The sequence below is a fragment of the Mastigoproctus giganteus genome, chromosome 2, assembly GCF_048544385.1.
Source record: "Mastigoproctus giganteus isolate SK-2022 chromosome 2, ASM4854438v1, whole genome shotgun sequence".
In the NCBI taxonomy this organism is placed as follows: domain Eukaryota; kingdom Metazoa; phylum Arthropoda; class Arachnida; order Uropygi; family Thelyphonidae; genus Mastigoproctus; species Mastigoproctus giganteus.
This window is the reverse complement of record NC_143576.1, coordinates 17,888,777-17,916,606: the sequence shown is the minus strand read 5'-3', so window position 1 is coordinate 17,916,606 and position 27,830 is coordinate 17,888,777. Positions and strand designations below refer to the sequence as shown.

The window sequence follows — 27,830 nt, the reverse complement described above, 5'->3', positions numbered from 1 at the left end:
ACAGAGTTAATACGTTGCCCTAGGGTTGCTGTTTCCCATATGTAGTACTTTAAATTTGTCAATGTTAAACTTCATTTGCCACCTCTCAGCCCATCTGCTCAACCTTTCCAAACCCTGTTGCAGCAGCATAGAGTCAGTAGTGCACTTAACAACCCTGGCAACCTTTGTATCGTCTGCAAACTTGGACATTAAGCTTGATATACCATCATCAATATTATTTATAAATACAGAAAACAATAATGGACCCAACACTGAACTCTGAGGGACTCCACTTATAAAATTAGTCCACGAAGAGCAGTGTCCATTGATTACCACTCTCTGTCTTCTCCCACTCAACCACCCCTTTATCCATAGCAGCAATTTGCCTCCAATGCCACGCTGCTACAATTTGTGCAGCAGTCTTCCATGTGCAACAGTATCAAAATCCTTTCTAAGATCCAAGTATATAATATCAAAGTTATTCTCTGCATCCAGTTCTTTTGTGACTGCATCATAGTATCCAATCAAATTGGTCAGGCAAGACTTTCCCTTAACAAAACCATGCTATGTCCGAGCTATAACTGAATTCTTGTCTAGATGATCCTGCAGTGCTTCTTTAACCAGTGCCTCCATTAATTTTCCTGGAACAGAAGTTAAACTCACAGGTCTATAATTACTTGTGTCAGCTTTTGATCCTCCTTTGTGAATTGGGATCACATTTGCACATCTCCAGTCTATGGGTACCTCCCCTGAGTCCAAGGAAGCTCTCATAATTATGGCTAAGGGTTTGCTTACTTCCTTTGCTGCCTCCTTTAATATAACTGGATAGATCCCATCCATCCCAGGTGCCTTTCTTGTGTATCTTCAACAATTTCTCCTCCACTTTACTCCCAGTTATTACAAGATTATCTAGCTTACTGCCAGAGTTGAATACACCTCTTGCATTCCCCTAGCTAAATAACTCGTGTGAATGTTGATGCAAAATATTCATTTAGTTTGTTAGCTACCTGAGCAGGATCATCAACAGTTGAACCATCGATATCAAGTGGACCAATCTGATTCATCCCCTTCCTTCTAAAGTTTACATAAGTAAAGAACTCTTTGCTGTTTTTCTTTGCATCCTTTGCCAAAGATTTCTTGTAATCTTCCTTTGCCTGCCTAACCTCCTTTGTAACTTGGTTACAGATCAACTTATATCTATCATAGGCTTCTGTGTTACATGTTAATTTATATGTATTCCATGCATTTTTCTTCTCTGCTATATGTCTCATTAGTTCATCTGTCACCCAATTAGGCCTAAACCTTGAACAGCATTTCTAAGTTGGTATGTAAAGCATAGTAGCTTCCAAGATAAGTTCTTTGAATGCTTCCCATTTTGAATTTGTTGTTGGTAACAACATCAGTTGGTCCCATTGTATAGAATTTAAATACTGTCTCAGACCATTGTATTCGCCTTTGCGGAAGCAAAAACCTTTCCCTTTACAAAACTCTAAATATCTGAAACACTTGAAATGAAGTTAAACTCCAATTCTATAAATGTACGGAGAACATCCACCATTTTAGACTCGTGGACCTTTACACGCACATGTGTGAATAGCAATATTCACATTCGTTGGCAAAACTAATCTTGTCGCGGTACACTAATTTTAAATTCAATTTGATTTATAAGAGAGTGGGTATTGTTAAATGTGTCACTTTACTTCTTGTGAGCATGGTTCGTAACCAAAATAACCTAGTCATGTATAAAGAAGTTTAGATTTGGATATTTTAACATTTTTTGACAGTTGCCTTCGATTTCTAGTCTATTGCTGGTGGGTTTAGTTTTGGGTGGCTTGATTTTCATCGGCTATGCTTTGCTCTTCCTTGTTAGCAGTGAGTATACATTGGGAATTGAATGCAAGATAAATTTTATGAAACCCGTATAAATTAACTATGTAAAAAAAAGGTATGAGAATTTATCCTATATTTAAACAATTAATATAAATTGTAGAACTCATTGAGCATCATAGCTCTGTTTTTTATTTAGCATAATCTTATGAAAAGGCATTGACCTCTCAAGTTGTAAGACTGTCTTGACAACCAAATTGCTTTGTGTTGCTCTGCTAATGAGTAACAGTTTTCTGAAAAGTAGTACATAATATTACTCAGTATGTGATGCCATCCCTAGATGACTATATTTTGGTTCTTACTGGCACCTTGTTGGTGGGAGGCTGGGCTCCTCAAGTTCAGCATCCGACAACTCAGTGATGGTAATCGCACTAATATGTAAATGTTATTCTTCTCTTTTTGATGTGAAACATCCTCATGGGCACCTCACCTGAGTTGTGTGTTGGTGGTCAGGTTGGGAGATCTTTACTATCGATTGCGGATATGTTGGACCATTCATGTCTTTGAGGGAAGGAAGACACTGAGTAATAATTTTACGTCCGATTGAATTCACGTGTGTGTCATGGTGAAGTTATCCCACAAAAAAAGCATTGAGGTAAATTCCTCTTTATTTCTATATATAAGATTATGCTAAAAACAAGGATGGAAATCCCACTATAACCACACGTTAAGTAACTATAATAAAGTAAAACTTGGTTATAGTGCCATTGAAAAGTCTGCAATATTCTCAACTTATATGAATTGACATTTTTTTTCAAAAATTACATGGAAATTAGTAGAAATTTAATTAACAGATAAAATTCATACATATTACACACAGTTATGATTCTAGTTAAACTAATACTTATACTATTTCATTTCACTTTCACAGGCACTGCACATGTATTTACATGCATACATATAAAAGTAAAAGCCCGATTCACTGACTCATCAATTTATCTCCTATTTCCCATTAAGCTATTAACCTGAAAATTTGCATGTTTGCTTCCTGTGGATCATTAATAAAAACTACAATGTGAAAACTTGCTTAAAAATCCTTAAGGGCACAAAAAAAGGTGTGGAGGGGGAGTACTCAGAGTATATTAATGATTTCTCTCATTCCAAAATTCAAAGGTGGCATAAAAGTACCTTATCATAATTTTCAATGTTTTCCTGTAGGTGCGAGGGTGTGAAATGGGGGTTAATCTTGACAGAAAGTCAGCAATATGTATTTTTGAGTGAGTTGCAGTGCTTTAAAGTTCTTTACACTGAAAGTATTGTGTGTGTGTGTGTACACTTTCAGATGTGGCATACTGTTTATCAGTAAACATGGGTGGTGATGTCATGAAGAAAATATCAATACACAAAGCGTTCCAATTAAATAACAAGACTGTTGCTACTACAAAAAAAAGAATAACACTAACAGCAAAGTAAGGTTATATATTTTCGAAGTAATCACCAATTTGAACACACTGTTTACATCTTTTATACAAGTTTTAAAATCACTTCTGGAACTCCTCGTCTAGTAAAGCTTTCAGCTGGTAAGTCACTGCAGCCTGGATGTCCTCTATCGTCCCATATCGCATCCCTTTCATGGCTGTTTTGATTTTGGGGAACAAAAAGTAATCTGCAGGATCCAAATTCGGGGAATATGGGGATACTGGAATCAATTTTTTTTTGCCAAACATTGCTTGATGAATTCCTGGCTGACCAAACAGATCAGTCGGGGATCATCCTCTAAAGACAACAAGAAAACCATTCAAACACTCTTGGTCGGGACAAACATTCATCAGCATAAACTTTTTTTTAAATCGTCAAACGTTTCTGTAGCACTTTTCCCCAATTTGCAAAAAATTTGATAACTGCTCTTTGCTCTATTTTCAATTTTCTGATGACATGCACAAAACTACTATTACTCTTTCCTTCATAAATCAAGAACTATTGACCGGACAAGTTTCATCTTGCACTCACTGAAAAGAGCCCACTCTAGAGCAGTGGTTCCCAACCTGTGATCCGTGGAGCCCTAAAGGATTCGTGTACATTCTCCAGGGGCTCCGTGGCCGCTCCAGGAAAATAAAATAGCTAGAAATTGAAATTAAAGAATTAAAAAACTAGAAATCACATTCTGAATAAAAATTTGCCAAGTTGAATTTTGTGCATTCTCTAGCAGACGACGTTCAGTCATTTTGCTGCCATTAGCTTCAAAATTATTGTAGTACGAGATGGAAAGACATTTTAGAATTAACATCTACCAGAGTTTTGGTGGCATTTGCAAGATGAATTCAAAATTTTGTCTGAGTAAGCAAAATTAGTATTGCTGCCTTTCTCAACTACATATCTCTGTGAAGTGGGATTTTCTGCCTATATGCGTACCAAAACAAAATACAGAAGTCGCTTAAATGCAGAACCAGACATTCATTCACCTGCAATTATCATCAATTGAACCTGAAATAAGAACACTGTGCAAAAAAATACCACAGGTGTCTCATTAAATATTTATATGTTATTTTATGTTATATCTTAATTTAGGCTTACTGTAAAATATAATTTTATTGCATGGACATTGTACAATTGTTTAAATATCTCTTTACTTTACACTCCCTTATTATCTATCCCCTCTTCACCCCCTGTAACACTACTCTTAAATACCATTAGCTTGAAAACATAGGGTAAGCCTAAGGGGCTTCTCCATATAGAAATTTATTCTAAAAAGGGCTCTACAGGTCAAAAAGGTTGGGAATCTCTGCTCTAGAGGATCTAACCATATATTATTTTGGTCTCTTATGTTAATACTAAACGCAGAGTGTACATTATTTAATTGATGCACTTTGTATGAATGTTATTGTTAAAGTGATTTTTGAGATATAATAGAAACTGTATGCAAACTAAGTTAATATTTCCTCTAGAAATCATAAATTGATATTATTTTGATATCAACTCTCACAGTGTTTACATAGTTCATTACCTGCTAATGAAATATACAATTTTACACACTCTGGTGACTGACTTCAATTGATTTTTTCTCAGTTTAGTACATACTGTGTTTCATGTTCAATTTTTTTTTGCACTTAATTTGGTTACTAATTGATTTTCTGTCTTGACTGACAACTGACTGACTCAGCACAGTGAGTTCCTTTTGCCTTGTTTGATCTTCAATTTGAACAATTTTGTTGATTGAATTTTTTACCATTAATGGTGTGCCCTCTCCCTTCTGCATGATAAAAATGCCAGATGGTTCGTGCCTTTTTCATTTTGTTATCCCTTAATGAATGGAAATATTCAATTAAGTTAGGATATTCAATGTTGTCTTGTGCCCCATGTGATTAGTATTAGTAATGGTCACGTGGTGCAAGGAAGCCGCGGCTCATGCTGCACCAGCCAAAAAAAAAAAAAGGAAGAATAAAATGATAATAAGTACATTAAAAAAATAATTAATAAAAGAAAATGAAATAGAAAATCTATACGTTTCCCTTCTCCCATAGGAACTATCCAGCTGACCTTTGAATTTCCCCAAACTGTCAGCCTCTATCACCCATGTAGGTAACTTATTCCAGTAATTTATAACTCGCTGGCTAAAATAAAACTTCCTGCAATCCAGTCTAAACATCTCCACCTATAACTTGAATTAATGGCCCCTAGTTCTAGAATAATTTATAACAGTAAAAAATTTGTTCTCATTCATTTTACTTATGCCTCTCAGAGTCTTAAACACCTCAATCAAATCTCCTCTAAGGTGCCTAGTTTCCAAGCTCTGCAACCCACATATTAGAAGTCTTTCCTCAAATGGACACCTCTTTGCCGATCTTACCAGGCAAGTTACTCACCCTTGGACCCTTTCAAGAAGCTCAATGTTTAGGTGCAGTTTCCATACTTGAACACAGTATTCCTTGCATAATGGGATTATGACAAACTTATCTCTACTAGCATATGTTTGATAAATCATCGATAGGACACCATTGGCCTTCCTTGCAACCTGTCTACAATACTTGGAGAACTTCATGTCTGACAGTATTGTAACCCCCAACTCCCTTTCCTCCACTATCGTCTTTAGTTCAACTCCACCAAGTGTATAAGTTATTTTGGGGTTACTGTTCTCTAGGTGTAATACCTTACACTTTGCCGGATTAAAGCATAGCTACCATTTTTCTGACCATCCCCGAAATCTCAAGAAGCTCTGCTTGTCGGTGACCATTAACTACTGTACAAATCTTTACATCATGGTTTCTATCCCTTTATTGATGTTGTTTATTAAAATCAAAAACAACAGTGGTTCTAATACTGATCCTTGGGGAACCCCACTTCTTACATCAACCCAATCTGAGAAATAACCATTTATCACAACCCTCTGCCTCCTGCTATCCATCTAAGGATTTTCCTGTTCCAGCTTACAAAGTAACCACTCATTTGGAACTGAGTAAAATGCTTTGCTGAAATCCACTTAAACAATGTCGTAATTATTCTCTAAATCCAGCTCATGAGTGACCCCGTCAAAACAGCTAACCAGATTTGTTAAACATTATTTTCCCTTTACGAAACCATGCTGAGATTCCTTCAGAATTCCATTTCTATCTAAATGATCCTTGATCACTACCTCCATGATTTTCCCTACTACTGAAGTTAGACTGACTAGTCGGTAATTTCCAACTTCACTCTTAGAACTGCCCTTAGGTACTGGAGATATGTTGGCACTTTTCAAATCCAACGGAATCACTCTTGAGTCCGGTGATGCTCTCATAATTAACCTCAATGGTTAAATGTACTCACTTGCCGCCTCCCTTAATATTATAGGGTATATGCCATCAACTGCAGCAGTGTTCTCCTCAGAAAATTCTGTCAGCCAGGTGGCATTATAAAGTAGACAGATGGGGAAGTGTAATACTTCGCAATATTATAAAATTTTATGTTATTTATAAATGTGACTTAAGCGATCCAGAGCAAAAATTATTTACATAATTTAACAGTATATGCTCCTGTCGCATTGACCTCGATCACATAGAATGTTCGAATTAATACTGATCGAGATCATTGAACAGGTACCGCGAAAAATGCTTAAATTTTAGCAGGATGGTCAGTTAAATTCACCCGGCAGTGCACTCATTCGATAGGTACTGGGGAGAACACTGCCTGGGAGCCTTACTGGCCTGTAGGCTCGAAAATGTTTTGATTATATACTCAAGTGAAATTTCAATATCATTAATTGCATATTTTTAAACTTCACTCCCATAATTTCCCTTTGACAAAAAGGGTTTTTCTTCTGTAAATATAGATGCAAAGTAACTGTTGAGTTCATCTGCAACATCTATTACTATCCCACATCCATTACATAAGGGTCCAATCTGGTTTGTCCTCTACTTTGCATTCGTATATGTGAAGAATTTCTTATCCCCACTCTTTGCTCTCTTTGCCAGCAATTTCACATAATCTACCTTTGCCATCCTAACCTTTTCTGTGGCACTATTACAGTCCACTTTGTAGCTGTTATAGGATTCAGTACTTTTTATTGCTTTATAACTTTTCCATGCCATCGTTTTCTGCTGAAGTAATCCAGCAACATCATTATTCACATTATTCATAATTCAAAAATACTCCACGAGGAGAAGGATGATTCCAACTTGGAATCCTCCTCCTCGTGGAGTATTTTTTTAATGGCATATACACATTCAAATCATGTGATTAATGTTTTAAAGGCATACCAAGCTACGTCTGCATGTTCTTTTCCAGCAATTCCAAAATGTGACAAGGGATCCAACAAAAGAGAACTTGTTGGTTGTTCTTATTTAACTTGGTCATGATATTCCAAACCTGTATAGGAGGTTATCATGATTTTTATGCTGTTGTATAGCTTGGATAGCACTAATGGAGTCTGTATAAATAACACTGCTTGTGCAATATGTTTGTTGAGCATGTGAAATAAATTTGGATAGCACAGAGTTTTGCAGTATAACTGCTACATTCAAATAGAGAGTTTCTTGGCTATGTAATGTTGGGAAATAATGCTGCTGCACCAACCAGTGTCAGTTTTTGATCTGTCCATACAGGATGGGTGTGTACCGTGCATGTTGAGTTCTTGACAAGGCATGAATTTGCAGTATGTTCTGTTAGGATAAGGTGTGTTTTCCCCATGCTGTGAATGAAAGAAAGGTCACACGGCGGTATATATGTCCAAGATAGGACCATATGAGAGGCAGTAGGCTGTATCTTACCAAGGTTAAGTTGCCAGTTCAGTGAGCAGGGAGCAAAGGCATATCCTTTGCTCCCTGCTCATGGGTAAGCTATGTAAAGGTTCTGCCATTTGGGCAAAAGTCCATTTTTTTTGTTTGTTTGTTTGTGCATTTTGTTTGTTTGGGGATTTATTAGGCACATCGGCATCTGTGGCCATAGTGCACTATGGTGAAAATGTAGATATTACACAAAAATCAAAACCGAAAGATTAAATTTCATCCAAATTAAAAAAAAAAAAACTAAGAGCCAAAAATTATATTCATTTTTATGATACAGTTAAGAAAACTGATGCCAACATGACAGAATTGGGTCAAATAGTAATATTACTGTCATTGCCTTTACCATATATAATCCCTCCTATCAATGTCTGGGCAGAACCGTGCGCACACACACAGGAATGTATACTTAACTACTTACATACTTAACTCGTGGCAGTTTTTCAACATGGTCCTATATTTATCAAACAAATAGTCAGGTTGTGTTTGCTGAATATTATTTAATACCATTAGTCTCCACATGAATAATAATGCTCTCTTTACCCCTCCCTTAAAATCTGACAAACTGTTGGCAATATCATCAAATGTTGCTAACAGAAAATGCACTCTGGTTCTGGTCCACCTATCTTTATTACAAAAATCATTAGCTGTTTCCATGAATAATCAAGTGCAGTATGCAATTGATTATTCTTTTCTGGGATCAGAATCGGGAGATGCATCACTTGGCAGGTCATGAGATACTTGAGTCCCTGACGTTACATTTACTTCTTGGGCAAGCACCAGTTAATTCAATTTCTTGAGTGACTCAAATTCTTCTCACAATGCACCAAGTTCTAATTCGTGATTGGTACACTCCTTACAATGGGTGAAAAGAAAAGAATCTTCTGTTGATCTAGGTTTGTCTACTAGACCAATCTTAGAATACACGCCACAGGCTATACAATTGACAAACTTGTGACTCAAATCAGAAATCTCTACAGGCATTTCCATCTGAGTCACAATGTCCTTGGCCTTTGTATTGTAAGTGGATCTTGGAACAACCATTATTTAGATAAAAGTTGAACTTTGGAGGAATTTAAATTTATAATGTATTATAGAAAAAAATTTTACAATATATAAGAGAAATTTCAAAACAAAGGGAAATTAAAGAGATCAGATGCAAAGAGGGGAGAGAAAGAACACAAGCCAAGATCAATAATTCTAACATAAAACAAAATATATCACATATCAATTTATACTGAAAATAATTTCATGATAACTTACAGCTTTATTGTCAGGTTGTGTATTATCATAACCTGTTGTTAAATCTCTGACACCCTCCACTTTATAAGGTCCTAAAGACGTGGGATACTAATAATAAAATATCTTTATTAGAACATTATAGAAAGAGGATTTATAACATATGTAATAATGATTAATATCAAATCAATATTACATGGATTTATTAATTTATTATTATAAATAAAGGTTTTTTAATTAATAAATGTTTGGGAAATTACAAATAAAAAAGCTATATTGAACAATATAAACAGAATGAAATTAAGAACATGATTAAATCAGTTCTCTCACATGCACGCATAGAATATTCTTCAGAATTATATGTCATTACACATTCTCACACTTAGAGATTAAAATATGTGACAACTGAAATACAATTAAAACTCCAATTTTATTACATATTTAAAATTATTCACTTTTACTTATTTTAAAAATAGTACAGTGGATTCGGTTATTTGGGCCACCGATTAATCGGGGCAGCCGTTTAACTGGGACAAATCTTAAAAACCAGAACCCAATCAAGAAAATAGCCAGGGTTTACTTTGCTTAATCGGGGCAGGAGACTGCAGCACTGGAGATTATCCTACGATTTTCTCGAACGGTACCATGTGGTTCGATTGAAATTCTGGAGGTCACAACCATAAAACAATAAAAACAATTAGCAGTCACCTGTTTACTGGGCTTTTCTGTTAGTGCAATCTATCATAAATGGATAGTAAACTCTATCTTATTGAATTTGCGATAATACAAACAGCTGGAATTCTGTGGGTTATTATAGTGAAATGTGTTTACACTTCCATGGAATCTTCAATCATATAAAAAAAATAATTTTCAGAATCTTCTCTTCATTCCTATTTTTAAAGCTTTGTAACTCATTACTGCATTCCCACTTGCACGTATCGTGTTACTTGCAATTTGTGTGTGTGTGTGTGCCGTGTTCTTTGTTATTGATTGCTTGTCTTTTTACTGTTTTAAATTTTAACCCCCACCCATAAATGTCAGTGAACAGAAATGTCAACTACTTCGTATGTACATATTACAATACGTATTACTTATTCCGATTTTCACTTAGCATTTAATTTTTTAATTGGTAAGGTAATAAAGGGTAAATTTGTACTTAATATATCTTTGCTTTTATAGCCTGTGGATAATATTCCCTCCTATTTTCGCTAATTAGAATCGCTGTTTAATAGAATTAAAATTCAATTCACAAACATGATCACAACGACCAGCACTTACTTCACATCGTATAGTGAACGGTACTTTACTATGTTGAGTTCATCGTAACGTGATTTGATTGTACAGTGAACCAATTGTAGAGGGGGGGGGGTACATTGTATTTTTAACTATTTACGTGAAACTTCGGATAACTGGGGCAGCCACTTAATCGGGCCAAAATGCACTAGTCCCGATGTGTCCCATTTGGGACACATCGGGAAGTGGGCAAGATAGATTGCAAAGTAGCAATACACACGACATACCCGATATTCTTCCTGATGAAGTAGAACATGCATTGAAGAAAATGAAGAATCAGAAAGCCCCGGGGGAAGATGAAGTTACTGTAGAGTTGTTAAAATTGGGAGGAAGAGACATAACACAAAAACTGGCAAGGCTCTTCACAAAGTGCATTAGAAAAGGTGTGATGCCTAAGAAGTGGAATAATGCAATCATAGTTTTGCTGCATAAGAAAGGAGATAAATCAGAAATTGGAAATTACAGACCAATTAGCTTGTTATCCCACATCTACAAGTTGTTCACAAGGGTCATTACTAACAGATTAGAAAGAATACTTGATGAGAATCAACCGAAAGAGCAAGCTGGCTTTAGGACAGGATTCTCAACTATGGATCACCTTCACGTAATATCACAGCTAATGGAGAAAGCAAATGAATACAAATGTATAAAACACCATTATGCCTGGCATTTGTGGATTATGAAAAGGTATTTGACTCCATACAGCATAAGGCAATGTTTCGGGCACTGCAAAGACAAGACATAGATACCCCATATATTATGATTTTGAAGAAAATATATGAAAGTACTACCTCCTTTATTAGACTAGACAAAGACAGAAGGAAATTTAAAATTGAGAAAGGAGTTCGACAAGGAGACACAATATCTCTGAAGCTGTTTACTGCTGCCCTTGAGGAAGCTTTCAGAAGATTAGACTGGTCGCAGAAAGGGGTCAATGTGAACGGAGTGTACCTAAACCATTTACGATTTGCAGATGACATTGTGGTCATAAGCCACGATCCCAAAGAATTAGAGGAAAATCTTAATCAGTTATGCACAGTTAGTAAGGATTTTGGATTAAAGATGAATATGGCTAAAACAAAAGTAATGATGAACAAGTATGCCACGGAAGGGATATAATGATTGAAGGAGCAGTAATTGAAAAGGTGGAGTCATACTTATCTGGGACAAGTTATTAGCTGTAATAATGATAAATGGCTGGAAGTTAAAAGAAGAATAAATTTTGGATGGATAGCATTCAGGAAATATAGTCACATACTGAAGAGCAATATCCCAGTTTGTCTGAAACGTAAAATAATGAACCAATGTATACTCCCCACCATGACTAATGGAAGTGAAACTTGGGCACTTATCAAAAGAATGGAAGAGAAGCTGAGAACTACAACAGCGAGGAATGAAACGAATTATATTGGGAATCAGACTGTTAGATAAGAAGAGAAACACATGGATTAGGCAGCAAACTCAAGTAAAGGACATTCTTATCAAAACTAAAGAACTAAAATGGTCTTGGGCAGGACACATAGCTCGAAGACATGATGACAGATGGACTAAGAAAATAACAGAATGGTATCCAAGAGGAGCTAGAAGAAAACCTGGAAGACAAAGGCGGAGATGGATAGATGAAATTTATGAGTTTGTGGGTAGTAAATGGATGGCCAGTGCTCAAAACAGAAGGTTTGTTGATTGATTGATTGATTGGTTGAGTTTTATTGGCGCATCAGCAACTTAGGCTATAATGCGCCAAAACCTTGCCTTGTCATAAAAAAGTAAAACTTTCAGTGACCTAATGAATTAGGTCACTAAGTCAGGGTATAAAAACAAGTATAAACTGTAAAAGACAAATATCAGTAAACAAGTAACAATAATAAATCTTAAAATAATAAGATTTTTTAAATATGAGTAAAAAGGTTTACTGATTTTAGGAAGCTAAAAATAGCAGACACATGGTCATTGTCGGATAAAATCTGACTGCATGTATATGTCTCAGTCAGATGGTTAAAAGCGGTAAAACGAGCATTTCTAAAACTGGAACAGTCACATAAAATATGTTGAACAGATAAAATGGTGTCGCACTGCTCGCACATAGGAGGGTCAAAACAGAAGGAACTGGAAAGTTGCTGGAGAGGCCTTCATCCTGCAGTGGATTGAAAATGGCTGATGATGATGACGATGACCTCCATCAATATCATTGATAAATATAGAAACAAGAATGAGTTAGTAACTCCACTAGTAACATTATTCCATGAAGAGCAGTGTCCATTGATTACCACTCTGTCCTCTCCTACCCAACCATCCCTTTATCCATAGCAGCAACATGCCCTTAATACCATACTGTTCCAAATTGTACAGTAGTCTTCCATGTGCAACAGTATCAAAAGCTTTCCTAAAATCCAAGTATACGATATCAAAATTATTTTTTGTATCCAATTCCTTTGTGACCACAACATAGTATCCAAACAATTTGTCAGAAAAGACTTCCCCTTAACAAGCCAATGCTGTGTCTGAAGTCTTGTCTAGATGATCCTGCAATGCTGCTTTAATCAGTAACTCCATTATTTTCCTCAGAACTAAATTTAAACTAACAAGTCTGTAATTACTCGTGTCACCCTTTGATTCCCATTTGTGAATTGGGGACACATTTGGACATCTCCAGTCTGTGGGGACCTCCACAGAGTCAAAGGAAGCTTTCATAATTATAGCTAACGATTTGCTTACTTCCTTTGCTGTCTCCTTTAATATAACTGGATAGATCCATCCACCCCAGGTGCTTTTCTTATGTTCTTTTTGTTGATAGGAGAGACTGCTTCTACAGGGATGGGATACACTTAAATAGAAAGCGTGCTTTTACCAAGAAAGGCTTAACTTCTGCAAATTGCAGCATCTGGCGACTAGACACCTGCAAGGTGATCTGATTGGGTGTATAAGGCCTTGAATGGATTGAGCAGGCTCATCCCATTGCATGTTGTGTGGGATGATAAACTCAAAACAGTTTATGGGAGAACTCTACTCCCTCCATGGCAATCATGGAGGGAGTACCTTAAACTCTTAGAAGCTTCCTCACTCAGCCCTGACTGAAGAGGCCGTTAACATTTTCTCCAATCTCCAGAGGGATCTGAATCATATCTCTCCAAATGTATGATAAGTACCAAAATTACTTCACTGTCATGGATGTCTTCACTTTTTGTGATTCAGTGGTTTATATAGTTCACAGTGTTATGTCTGCATAAGTGGCATGCTCATGGGTCAAATTTGAATGTTGTGCAAGCTGAAAACTCAGAATAGTTAACAGGAAAGCCTAAAAAAAGAGAAGGTTTTGCTTAATCTTATTCTAACTACACTATTATACTGAAAACTTACTGGCAAGTGAGCATGGAGATTTCCTATTGCCTAGCCATTATTATAAAAGCTCTGGTTGATAAAAAAAAGAATACTGTTTGGTATATACAATTTTTTTATTTATTATAAATTAATAAATAACAGGACTACAGAATGCATTCTGCTAGCAAAATGCTAAGGGCTGTCTGTCCAACTCAAATATCATTAATAAGGCCTTTCTGTAACCCTGTTTATTGACCGTAGAGGATAGAGCTCATCCATAACAGATAACTTACTACCTGCTACATAAAAGCTTCCTGTATTCTACATTATGAATATAAATGAAATTGGCATACTGCAAAATATAATTGGACTTCTGGTGAGAAGGCACACTAGCCACTGTTCATCAGTACATGGTAGGATGCATGCTAAAGGAGAATAGAAACTGAAATTTTGATTAGTGGTTGTGGTAACTAGTATAGAAGCAAAATATCTTATACTTCATTTTAAGCATTTTCAGCCATGAAGCAATACAAAGTTATGATGTATAGAACTTTTTGAATGGTGCTCTGAGTGATAACCAATGACAGCTTAATGGTAAGAACTATATGAAACGTTTTGGAACAGGCTAATTTGATTTTCAGGTGAGTAAGTTAATCTATATTTTGGAGGAATGATTCTCATTATTTCATTTGTTTGCAATAATGTTTAGAAAAGGATGTTCATAGGAAGGTCACAGTCAAAAGAAACTCATTAATATTCAATCATTTTATTAAGAAGAATTAATTAGGATCATTTCAATAATCTGCAATTAGCTGAGGTTAATATATACTCCCAAACTGAGGATACAATATTATGGTATCAAGATCTTTAACAGAACAGGAGAGCCTGTATTTTATTAGAGGACTCTTAATATATATTTTCGGTTAGCACAGATATTTGTCGGAGGGCAGCATGGACTACATTAAGGAAACAAAGTTCAAAATCTTACATAAAATCAAACACTTACAGTTCCTGAACCAGAGAAGTTTCTGAGACGTTCAAACATTGCACTAATTGTTGGCTGATGATGGCATATATAATATGAATTATTGCATACATGATAGCCATAGCTGAAAATAAACAAACTTTATTAGATCAGCATTTGTTTACACATGTATGTATATGGATTAACATAGCAAATATAAAATCAACAAACTACACAATACACAAAAAATGTCAAACTAATGTCCAAGTTAATAATGGCACCCAGTAATCTGATTGATTCTTTCCAGGCACTAAGAACAGTGGTGAGCAGAGCACCTCAGAATGTCTTTTGGTTTTGTTGGATAACCATTCACTATTTCTTGTGGTCCACCAATTTTCATTTATGTAACAAATATTTAAATCCTTCAGGATAGTTTATACTTGAAATAACTGACTCTTGATTTTTAAGGAGTCCTTATGTGCTGTATTGTAATAACTAGATCTTATGTATAGCTTAGCTTAATTTTCAGCACTCATCTCATAGTAATCCGCTTAGCTGGTGGAAAGTTTTACCACATACATAGTGGTTTCAGGATTCTAATAACTTACAGGGATTATGGGTTTATAAACTAAGTTATGGGCTATACAACATTATATATTTGATCAGATGCCAATCAGATTGCCAAGCATGTTACATAGGCAGTACAATAGCAAAATTCGGGATATCAAAAATTTCCAACACGCGCGCATACTACCACTTTAATAGCTTCAAATCTAATTCAGCAAGTACAGAACTAACACAACATGTCCAATTTTATAATCATAACCCACTCATCGATTCAGCCATCACAGTAGTCAAATTAAATTCCAGCTAAAAAATCCTTCAAAACTAAGCCCTCGTCGTTCGTTCGTTCGTTATTTGGTTTTTAGGAGCATTAGTAACTAAGGCCATATTGCTCCGGGATATGCGGTGGTCATTCCTTGACCTTTCCGCATACTCCGTATTTGGTGGTGACGGGCTCGAACCCCGGTCTAATCAAGAAGCATGTGCTATGCACTGCTGCTCCTTCCCACCTGGCTACGGAGGCGCCCAAGCCCTCGTCACTGATTGGTTTAAACGCCATACATCACTCAACGTATTAAACAAAAAGATTCCTGCCAACTTCTCCCTCATTTGGAATTTAGCATGTATTAAGTTTCCACGTGCACTTAAATGCATTTCAGGAACCCAACCCGTATATAACACACTCGCGCGCGTGCTCTCTTTCCCTCCCCCACTATAGCTAACTGAGGACGATTTCGAAAGTCGCTCGTGCGTGGCTATTAGCTTTCATCTTTCTTCATTTAATTTAATTCAATTCAATTCAATTCAATTAAGCAACCAGAATGGAAGGTGCACTTTCCTTTCTTAGCAAAATTTTTATAGCCCATAACTTAGTTTATAAACCCATAATCCCCATAAGTTATTAGAATCCTATAACCACTATGTATGTGGTAAAACTTTCCACCAGCTAAGCGGATTACTATGAGGTGAGTGCTGAAAATTAAGCTAAGCTATACATAAGATCTAACTTGAAATAATGTAAAAAAATATAATAATAATACAGGTAAGCCCTGATTTAAGCCTGGGTTATGACCCACCTCCTCAGAGTCATTACCAGAAGCAGCATGAATCAAGGAAGAATTATAATGTATTAGAATTAGCAGGGCACATGATGCAAGAAAGCAAGTTTATATTATAGCATCAGCCAAAAAAAAAAAAAAAAAAAACCAAACAAACACAGACCCTTCTCATTTCAACGTTTGTTCCAGAAATCAATCACTCACTGGTTAAAGGCAAACTTCCCCACACCTATCCTACAACTGTTTCCTCAATTTATGCCCTCCCAGGTGATTATTCTGAGCATGAGGAAGAATCCCATCAGCATTGAGCATGCTCAAACCATTCAAAGCTTTATAACCTCAACCAGATCACCTTGAAGATGCCTAGTCTCCAGACACTAATTTTCAAAACTTAAGCCTTTCTTCATAAGAGCAACCCTTTGTTCTATTCACTAATCTTGATGTCCTTCTCTGTACTCATTCCAACAGCTTTACATCCTTCTTAAAATGAGGCCTCCAGACCCATATACAGTACTCAAGGTGTGGCCTGACCATTGCCTTATACAAGGGGATATCATCGACAAGAAACCATGAGCCTCTTGCAGACCGTCTGCACTGCCCAGAAAACTTCATATCTGCCAGCACAATTATCCCCAGGTCCTTTTCACTCTACCACTGTCAGTGTAGTACTATACAGTTGATACATTATTCTGGGGTTACTGCTTCCCATATGCAGTACTTTACACTTGTCAACGTTAAACTTCAGTTGCCACCTCTCAGCCCATTTTCTCAACTTTTCTAGATCCTGTTGCAGCAACTTACTGTCATTAACAACCCTGCCAACATTTGTATCATCTGCAAACTTGGACATTAAGCCTCATATACCATCATCAATATCATTGATGAATACAGAACACAACAATGGACCCAACACTAAACCCTAGGGGGGGGCTCCACTAATAATATTAGTCCACAAAGAGCAGTTTCCATTGATTACCACTCCCTGTCTTCTCCCACTCAACTATCCCTTTATCCATAGCAGCAATTTGCCTCCAGTGTCACACTGCTTCAATTTGTGCAGCAGTCTTCCATGCGCAACAGTATCAAAAGTCTTTCTCTAAGTTCCAAATATATAATATCAAAATTATTCTTTGCATCCAGTTCCTTTGTGACTAAATCATTTAAATGAGATAGGTTCCTTCACTATAAAAATTGAACCATAAGGGTTAATATAAGTGTTTTTTATATTAAATGTGTGGTTATTTTATAATTATGAGATATAAATAATATTTATAGATAAAATATGAGTAATAAAATAAAAATTTAACTTATTACTTCGTTTCTTTAGAGCCATCTTTGGAGTGTGTAGTAATGCCACTGTCTCACCCCCCCCCCCCATTGATGTTCTCTGACAGTGGCATAATGGGGCAGTGTTAATGGGATGGGCCTGATGGAGGGTCAACCGGTTCTTTGGACTTAAGAAAAGAACTGCAGCAATGAAGTCTGTTGAGTTTTTCTCTATGTCTTCTAACGTATTGTAGTAGGGCTTAAATATGTTAGTAACAGCTCTTTAGATGAAGAGCTGAATTCCTAGTCTGGGTCATTATCACATTGAGTTTCATATCCAGTTTGTATTTGTGCCAAAGCTGATTGAAGTGTCTTTGTGGGGGGGGGGGTCCTAACTGGCACTATCTCCTGCTCTTCCTTTTCAGAATCCTGTTTATTTACCCAGTTGTGCTACTAGCTCCTTTAAGTTCTCCTTTGAAAGAGGCTCACTATGGATTTGCAGCAACTCAATGACATCATCAATGTCAACCTTGTCAAGGCCAACATCCTCAGCCATCTGAGTGACAACTTCAGCCACTGCTGAAACTGGCTCAAACTCAAGAAAGTAAGGCACTGCATCAGGCCACAATTTCCTTCAAACGGCATTCATGGATGATTGCGACACTTCTTTCCAGGCTGCAGCAATATCATTTATGGCCTTAAGGATGCTGTAATTATGAGATATAAATCTCCAGTAGTCCCTCACAGTCACTGAGTTAGATGCCTGCATTGCCTCGACAATCCCTTTGAAGATCATATGTAAATAGTATGGCTCGATGGTCGCAATAATGCCCTGATCCATTGGCTGCAACAGTGAGGTGGTGTTGTGTGGAAAAATTATCTTCAAGGTTGGCTGGATGTCCTGAGGCATTGTCGAAGACTAAAACAATGTTTTTGGGCAAGTTGTTTGCTGTATGAAATTGGGCCATCTGTCAACAAAAGTATGAAGTGTATCATTCACTAAAAAGGGTCTGGGTCACCCACGCCTTCTTATTAGAGTGCCAGAAAACAGGAAGTTAAGTCTTCACAATGCCCTTCATAACATGTGGATTCTCTTACTAGTACACCAACATTGGCTTTAACTTAAAAGTGCCTGATGCATTACCACCCAGAAGTAATGTAAGCCGATTTTTTCCAGCCTTATAACCAGGGGCAGACCTCTCTTCACAGGCTATGTACATTCTCCCAGGCATCTTATTCCAGTAAAGCCTTGTTTCATCAACATTAAAGACCAAGTCTGGGATGTAGCAGCCTTCATCCATTAACTTTTGGAATACGGGAGAATATTCTTCAGCACCTGCAGTGTCGGCTCTAGCCGTCTCACCAGTAATCTTTACATTGTGAATTCTGGTCTGGTTTTTGACCAGGAAAACCAGCCCCATACTAGCCAAAAATGATTCAGTCCCTCCCAGTTCCTCATTAATTTCAATGAACAAACTCCTAGCCTTGTCCATAACCACTGCCTGTGTTACAGAAATGTCATTTTAGTTCATATTGTCTATCCACAGCACTAATAACTTCTCCATCTTCTCACTCCTTAAATAAATTGTTCTAGAAATGCTTACATTAACAATTCCTGTATGTGACTTCTTTATCTTCTGAACATTATTCGTAATGGTCGTAACAGTAGAAGGTGCTAAATTTAAGGTTTTGCACACCTCCGAATGCCACTGATCAGATTCCATAAGACGAATAACACCCATTTTCACTTCAATCGTTAAGAGATTTGTGGCTTTTTTTTAAACATGCGCAGGCACAGATTTGACACTACACTTAGAAGACATGGTTGCACAATTTATTTAAAATAATAAGGCACTAATGAACACAGGAAATTATTAAACTTTAAGGCACAGCTCACAAAACATGCACACTGGTGGATAAGGAGAAAGCAACTGACGGCGACACTAGCACTGTCTAGGTACCCACTTCCTTCTGCATTTACACTTTTAAAATTTCTTTTTAATTTATATTTTTAAAAACTTTTCATTATTATTTTAAAAGGATATTAATGTGAAATGACATAAATTGAATCATTGTAAAGTGAGGCCTACTTGTATGCATACTCCAATATGATGATCACACATTCCACTTTCTAATGTGAGAGGTGATGAAATATGTATCATTAAATAGGTTTCTTTGTTTGGAGATTTATTAGACGCTTCAGCATCTGTGGCCATAGTGCACCATCATTAAACAGGCAAATTATACATACTCAGATAGCTCTACATTAGGAACACCCTGAAACACTACTTCAATAGCATATGCTGACCCTGCTGCATATGCAGTAGTGGCACAGGTGTATCTCTACCAAGGGACAGAGCTTGGCACCACAACATTCAGTAGACTAGAGTTCAGTACAAAACATGGGCTGGAGACATGATTTAAGTTCCAATAGGGGTTAACTGTTCCATAACGATTAGCAGGGAAGAGTATTTACTCTCTTCGTATATTTTGTGGGCCTATATATTTTGTCAGTTCCCAATTCTGGACCTTTTCCAATACTTACCACCGTGTCTTGTTTCAACCACTTGCCTAAAACTGTTTGTGTCAACCATGTGGAGGTAGTAGACACTCCTGTCTCTGTTATGACTGAGTATAGTGATTACCTATACTTCTTCAGTCAAGATTTAATTTCTACCTTGAACATATATACAGGTATTGGATCTTGAAACTTTCCTTTTCTCCTACTTTCATATCTATCACCTTACTGAAACCTGGCTTAATGAAGATACTTTGGACACTAATTCCCCCCATAATGTAGGTTATAAATTCTGTATAAATAACAGGGAAGTTTTTTTTTTTTTTTTTTGTTAGTTGTTGGCACATCGGCTTCTGTGGCTACAATGCGCCTCCCAAAGTTTTTGCATTTTACTCTGATCCAAGCCCAAGATGGGATTCAAACCCACAACCTTTGGGTTGCCAGGCAGGCACTTTACTCACCTGGCTAGCCCAGTTGGCAACAGAGCAGTTAAAAAGGGATGGGATTATGGTATTAGTGCTTTGCTGTGACGAAATTCTTATGTTTAGAATCCTCTCTTTTTGAAGCCCTAATAATGGAATGCTCCTAGGGCTATGTGGCCTAAGTAGGCTTGGTTCATTCAACATCTCAATTCAAAAATTAGTACAATTATTATTTTCTGTGACTTTCATTTTCCTCTGCCTTCCTATTATGATTTACATTCACACTTCTTCCAACATTTCAGTGCTCTTAATTTAGTTCAAGTTAACTTTCCTAGCAGAGTAGAGAAAATTAATGATCTGTTATTCTTGAATAGAGTGCAATCTCGATATAATGCGGGAGTCATAATACAACTTTATCATCTGTGTTATAAGCAATGCACATTACAGATGAAATTAAATTTTAATTTGTTTTCCAATTTCTTAATATGCAACACAGTGACTAAAACATGATCTATTAAGCAAGCGTTTTTATTAGAATTAGCATTAGTTGAGGCATATGATGCAAGAAGCAAGCTTATAGAGCATCAGCCAAAAAAAAAAAAAAACCTTCCCATTTCACCCATCTGGTCACTCCAAATGTTTCTAGTTCAGCCTTAAATTTATTTAATCTATCAGCTTCCACAAACAACATATGGAAATCTGTTCCAGCAATCAAGTACACACTAGCTAAAGGCAAACTTCTGCACATCTATTACTAGTTTTCTAGTAATAGAAAACTACATCTTTCTTTCTTCAATTTGAATCTATGCCCCCTCAAGTTCTTAATCTCAGCAAGCGGAAGTATCCCATCAGCATTGAGCCTGCTCAAACCATTTAAGGCCTTGTACACTTCAATCAGATCACCTCAGAGGTGCTTAGTCTCCAGATGCTGCAACTTACAGAATTTAAGCCTTTCCTGGTAAGAGAACCCCTTTGTTCCTTTCACCAATCTTGCTGCCATTCTCTATACTTGTTCTAACAACTCTACATCCTTCCTGAAATGAGGGCTCCAGACCTGTACGCAGTACTCAAGGTGTGGCCTGACCATTGCCTTACACAATGGGATAATAACCTCCTTGTCTCTGCTAGCAAAATTCCTATATATCATTGACAAAACTCCATGACCCGTCTGCACTGCTCAGAGAACTTCATATTCGACTGCACAATTACCCCCAGGTCTTTTTCATTCTCCACCTCCCTCAGTGTAGTACCGCACATTTGATACGTTTCTCTTGGGTTACTGCTACCCATATGCAGTACTTTGTATTTGTCAATATTAAACTTCAATTGCCATTTCTCAGCCCATCTACCTAACTTTTCTAGATCCTGTTGCAGTAGCATACTGTATTTACTATCATTAAAAACCCTGCCACCCTTTGTATCATCTACAAACTTGGACATTAAGCCTGATATACCTTCATCGATATCAATAATAAATACACAAAACAACAATGGGCCCAGCACTGAACCCTGGGATACTCCACTAATAACATTAGTCCACAAAGAGCAGTGTCTGTTTATTACCACTCTCTGCCATCTCCCACGCAACCATCCCTTTATCCAGGGCAGCAACTTGCCCTTAATGCCATACCGCTCCAACAGCAGTCTTCCACGTGCAACAGTATCAAAAGCTTCCCTGAAATCCAAGTATATGATATCAAAATTATTTTTTGCATCCAGTTTCTTTGTGGCCACGTCGCAGTATCCAATCAAATTGGTCCGACAAGACTTTCCCTCTTAACAAACCCATGCTGAGTCTGAACGTTTACTGCAGTCCTGTCTAGGCGATCCTGCATCACCTCTTTAACCAGTGACTGACTCCATTATTTTCCAAGGAACAGAAGTTAAACAGGTCAATTATTTGCATCACCCTTTGAATCCCCCTTTGTGAATTAGGGATACACTTGCACATCTCCAATCCATGGGAACCTCCCATGAATCTAAGGATGCTTTCATAATTATGGCTAAGGGTTTGCTTAAGTCCCTCACTGCCTCCTTCAATATGACTGGATAGATTCCATCTACCCCAGGTGCCTTCTTTATGTTTAACTTCAAAAATTTCTCCTCCATTCAGGTTGCACATTTTTTTTTGCTTTAGTATTACTATTTTGTTGTCAATGGAAGAAATATGTAAAACATTTTAAAGCTCCATATACCTGAAAAATAAAATTACCAATTTCTCATAATGATTCCACACTTCCAAATGAGACATGTTTATAGGGAATCAATTACAGCATAGTGCATAAATAAGGAATAAGGAGCAACTTATAAGCCACAATCTAATGGCATCCATGACTGAGTGGTCCTATATGAGGGGGGGGACAACCACTTCCCCCAACAGGTATCCCCCATTCCTCAAGGATGTACTTTGTTGGATTATAAACAAAACATAAACAAATGAATTTTTTTATAGTACTGCAGTGTAATTACAGAGAACAATAACTGCAGCCTGTAGCAGCAATTTATAAAAATATACAAACCATTTGTCAATTCATGCATACTTTGTGCTATGCCTTTAAACAGTTTTGTCATTCCAAATGCGATTTTATCCTTGAAAACAATTATATATTGCTACTGACAAATATGGCAGCTAGTTTCTCTCTCATAGGAAAATGTTTAGTTTTGCGAGTGTCCTGTATGCTATATCATTGATGTATTTTTTATCGCATTTCAAACTGATGCAAGATGGGAGAAACTGAACATCTACAGTAATAATTCTCAAATAACTACCATTGATAAAAATTTAATCTAATTGAAGATCAAAATGCAGAAGAGAATACAATGCAACCTTAAACTGGTTCCAATTCGAGGCTGCACTGTAAAATAAACTCTGGAAATCATTGCAGTAGCTGGTTCCACTCTGCAAGGTAGAGTTTGCTTCTACTAGTGTCTATCATGAAATTTGTGTTTTGCCATAAACCATTTTTGTTTTTATATCCCTTTTGGGGAATGTGATTACATGCTACATCCAAAACTGCCTGAAAAGCAGCAAAGCAAAAAGATTGAACTAGTAGGATAGGAATGTTTTGGCATGGGAGTGAACTGCTGGCAACAGTTCTCTTAGGAATCAGGACTGCATCTCTTAGGTAAGTACAATGAGGGGCCCTGTGCCATCATGACACCTCACTTCTTTGACTTTAATATCATTAAAATTTAATATCATTTAATGTCATTTTTTTTGGCTTTAATATCATTAAAATTCAGCACCACTTTTTATCTCAAATCAAGGATAACACATCTTCCCGCTGTAAAATAACCTTCCATTCTTCCGAAATTTCTGAATGTTTCCATGTTTTCCCTTCACATATATGCTTGCTGCACGCCATCTGGACCTTGCATATGTTCTACTTTCAAATTCATTGACCTGTACCGTCAAATTTTCTGCTTCCAAGGTAACCCACATCACAACAATTTCCAAATGCTGGCAAGATAAGGAGCTCAGTGCTAACTTTTTTTTTTATAAGCAGAAGTGTTTTAGGTTAAAATGTCATGTATATATTCCTCTGTAACTTCCAACTTAAAAAAAAAAACAAAAAAAAAAAAAAAAAACTTTCAAATTCTTGGAGTCCTGTCTGCCAAAGATTTTGTATTCTTTGACTGATTGCATTTCTCTATTTACTAGATGCTTAACTGAAAACATTTTTTTTCTCCATCTTGGCAAGATTACTTAGCCTTCCCTATTCCTAAAGTACTCAAAGACTGGTGGCCTATTCCTATTGGCTCGTCCTCTTCACTGCTAAAATTTGTTTAAATGATCCAATCTGCCTCTTACCTCACAATCTCCTATCTCCTCCATTCTCTTAAATTCACTAGAGAAAAAACTACCTTCTTTTATTGCATCTGATACCATAAACTGCAAGTTCAACTTTACCCGGTTATCTTCTGCATTCGATGCTGTTTGCTTATCTGTACTCCTTTACCTATTTGGAAAAATTTTAAGGAAAAAAGGTAAGTTACACTTTTTTTTTTTAAATAAAGAAATCTCTCTTCAACAGAACCATTCTTTTTTTAGTGAAATGATCCCTCTATTAAAAAACTATCTTCCAGAACAGTAGCACTCTTTTTGTACTTCTCTTTTCTACCTTAATTCTTCCACTTATTTAAGTGCCTCTCATCCTTTATGCTGATATTAAAATCTAAGCATATTCCAACTCATTTGAGAGTAGCTATGGAGACTTATTTGCTAAAAATGATTGGGTATTGTTATAAATTTGTTTAAAATTAGGATTTCAGTTAGTAATTGTGTTTATTTGATATAGCAGGTGAAACTGCTTCATATTTTTCTTCGAAAACAATTAAAATAAAAGTGTTAAAATAGGAAAAAATTCTACCACCACTGTCCACTGTATCAATATAAGAACAAAATAAATACTATTTATTATTCTTTACTCAATTCTGTAGGAATATAATTAATATTAGAAATGTTTTTATTAAGTCTATAAACTACAAATTTATAACAAAATGAATGTGAATTTTTAATGTGACTGTATCACATAATACAAAACGTAACTTAATGTAGTACATTGTCACTGCACAATCTGTTGTTATTTTAAATCGAATTTAGACTAAAATTATGCCACAGACTAGAGCAGCAAAGCAAAAAGATTGAACTAGTAGGATAGGAATGCTTTGGCATGGGAGTGAAATGCTGGCAACAGTTCTCTTAGGAATCAGGACTGCATCTCTTAGGAATCAGCAACAGTGTGCTAATTGTCACTTGTTAGCAACTCACCTGTAAAGGGACATGATATGACGTTGCCAAAGAGGATGTCTTTGTGTGTTTTTGATGCAAAGAGTGTAAGGAGAATTGCACAAATTTAGCATTCTGAAGAGCCTGCCTGAGGGCCTGAAGAACAGGTTGATGCTCTTGAAGGAATTAAAATGAAACAACCATCAAGCACTTTGATGCTCAGCTCAACACCAGAGTCTACACTTGTGCATCAGACAACACAACATTCACAAGGGCAGAAAGCACTGGTCCCAAGTAAATATCTATTGTTACGGAAATGGGAAAAAAAATCATGTAAAAAGGATAGGTGGAATAGGATCAGGATGCAAACCATTAACATTTGTCCCTGGTACGTTTGCCAGGAGCAAAGGTTACTGATGTTGTACGGCAGTTTTCATATTTTAAGGCACAAAAGGTGATAGCGTTATACACAGTGGTAATAATGATATTAAATATAGGAGAACTTAGGATTTATTTAATAAGTAAAGGCCAATGTTCAGAAAAGGCTGTGAGCAGGATTAAATTTTGAAGTGCCAGCAATTCTGCCCATACACAACAGGATATACCAAGAGCTTTATCAATCAATTTGGCTCTGGAGAGACTGCACAAGGTTCAAGGGCAGAATTTTTCACAACATGGTCTGCACTTGTAAAAATTCCTGTAAAAACATTCTCTGCTGTTTTTACACAGCTCAGCTTCACTTGCACAATCCATCCTCTCTGTAAAGAGTGATTCATCTATTAAGGTCAAAGCAAACTACATGTTCAACTCATCAGTAATATCAGTTAGCTTAGGAACATCTTTCCTGTATCCATTACATAATGGTCCCATTGATTAATTTTGTTTTTTATTCGTATTTATACATGCGAGAAACTCCTTGTCCCAGTTCTTTGTTCTTTTGGCCTTCACCAATGTAATCCTTTCTGTGGTACTATTCCAATCAACTTTTAGTGCTGTAGGTTTCAGCACTTTTCATTGCTTTGCAACTCTCCTCTGATGCCATCTTTTTCCTGTTCCATTAAACCGTCCAGTATGCATCCATCTCAGCATCATCACTCATACAGTATTCTTAATGGTGTGTGTTATATATATTTTAAATGTTACAGAGGTTGAAAAAAGGTTTTCAGTTAATGAAAAGTTAATAAGTCAAGTATGACAGATGCACCTAAAAGCGCAAAGCAGCATTAAAGGATCCAAGAGTATATATAAGTTTGTATTAATATATTGAATATATATTAATTATTCAATATATTAATACAAACAAACAAACATTTTATATATATATATATATATGCACTTGTGGATTCTGTGACCACTTCTTTTACTGCACACATTGCGGGCATAAATTCAAGTTAGGAAGAATAAATTAGGAAGAATGGTTGCAGGATAGATGTGCAGAAGTTTGCCTTCACCCAGCAGGTGGTTGATTGTTGGAGCAGGCTTCCATCTGCTGTTGTGGAAGTGGATGGGCTGAATAAATTCAAGGGAGAAAAATTATTAGAGGGTACGGATGGGTGAAAACTAGAAAAATTGTTGTAGGGTACGGATGGGTGAATCGTTTGTTTTTATTATTTTTTGGATGATGATATATAAGCTTGCTTTCTTGCATCATTTGCCATTACTACTACTACTACTACAGTTCTCATGTATTCATTAATTAATTCCATATAATATCATACACTTCCAGTGCCCTCTCCTGAAATCAAGCATGCCTTTCCCTTCAATAATTGGCATATCTTCCCTTATTGCTCAACTCAGAATGCATAACCACTCATAACCTGCTAAAAGTTCTTGTACTGCCCACATTGTGATGTTATCTGGATTGCGGATGTTGGTCTAGAACAGGGGTGGGCAACCTCCAGCCCCTGAATGTGTGTAACCCAACAGTCGTTTTCAAAATGTATATAATAAACAGCCTGCCAAAGAATGTATATCAGGAAATTGTTGTTAATATTGATTGCACGACATCTAATGAGAACATTTGAATTTGTGCCATATATCACAATCAAGTAAGCAGCAATTCCTGGACTCTTGGCTCTGCAGAATGTGATTGTAGTGCAAGCATATCGTGCGTTTCAATGGCAAATGCCAGTGAATAATTGGCAGATAAAAGTAAATAATTTGGAGAGGATTTACCATTTTGTTTTTATGAATGGTATTTATTGAAACCTATCACAATGCATGATCAAAAATCTAAGATTATTAAGGTTTTATAAAATCTTTGAAATTATAATAATTTGATAAAAATTTTTTATAACTATATACTGTAATTGTATTTTTGCAATTTTATCTTGAATTTGTATTTCATTTTTCTTATTAATAAAATTAATTATATGTATGGGTATACTGCATAAATG

General features: G+C 36.4%; 1 protein-coding gene across 1 annotated transcript in view; it reads right to left on the bottom strand.

Annotated features, from left to right (window-relative positions):
• Nucleotides 1-27,830, bottom strand: part of Pgm2a (phosphoglucomutase 2) — a 184,905-nt gene that overhangs the window by 37,343 nt on the left and 119,732 nt on the right. Inside the window, exons 13-14 of the mRNA XM_090390365.1 lie at nucleotides 14,920-15,022; nucleotides 9,327-9,413 (exon numbers count right to left, since the gene is read on the bottom strand). Of these exons, the coding sequence (XP_090246491.1) occupies nucleotides 9,327-9,413; nucleotides 14,920-15,022 (190 nt within the window). The remainder of the gene's footprint in view (nucleotides 1-9,326; nucleotides 9,414-14,919; nucleotides 15,023-27,830) is intronic.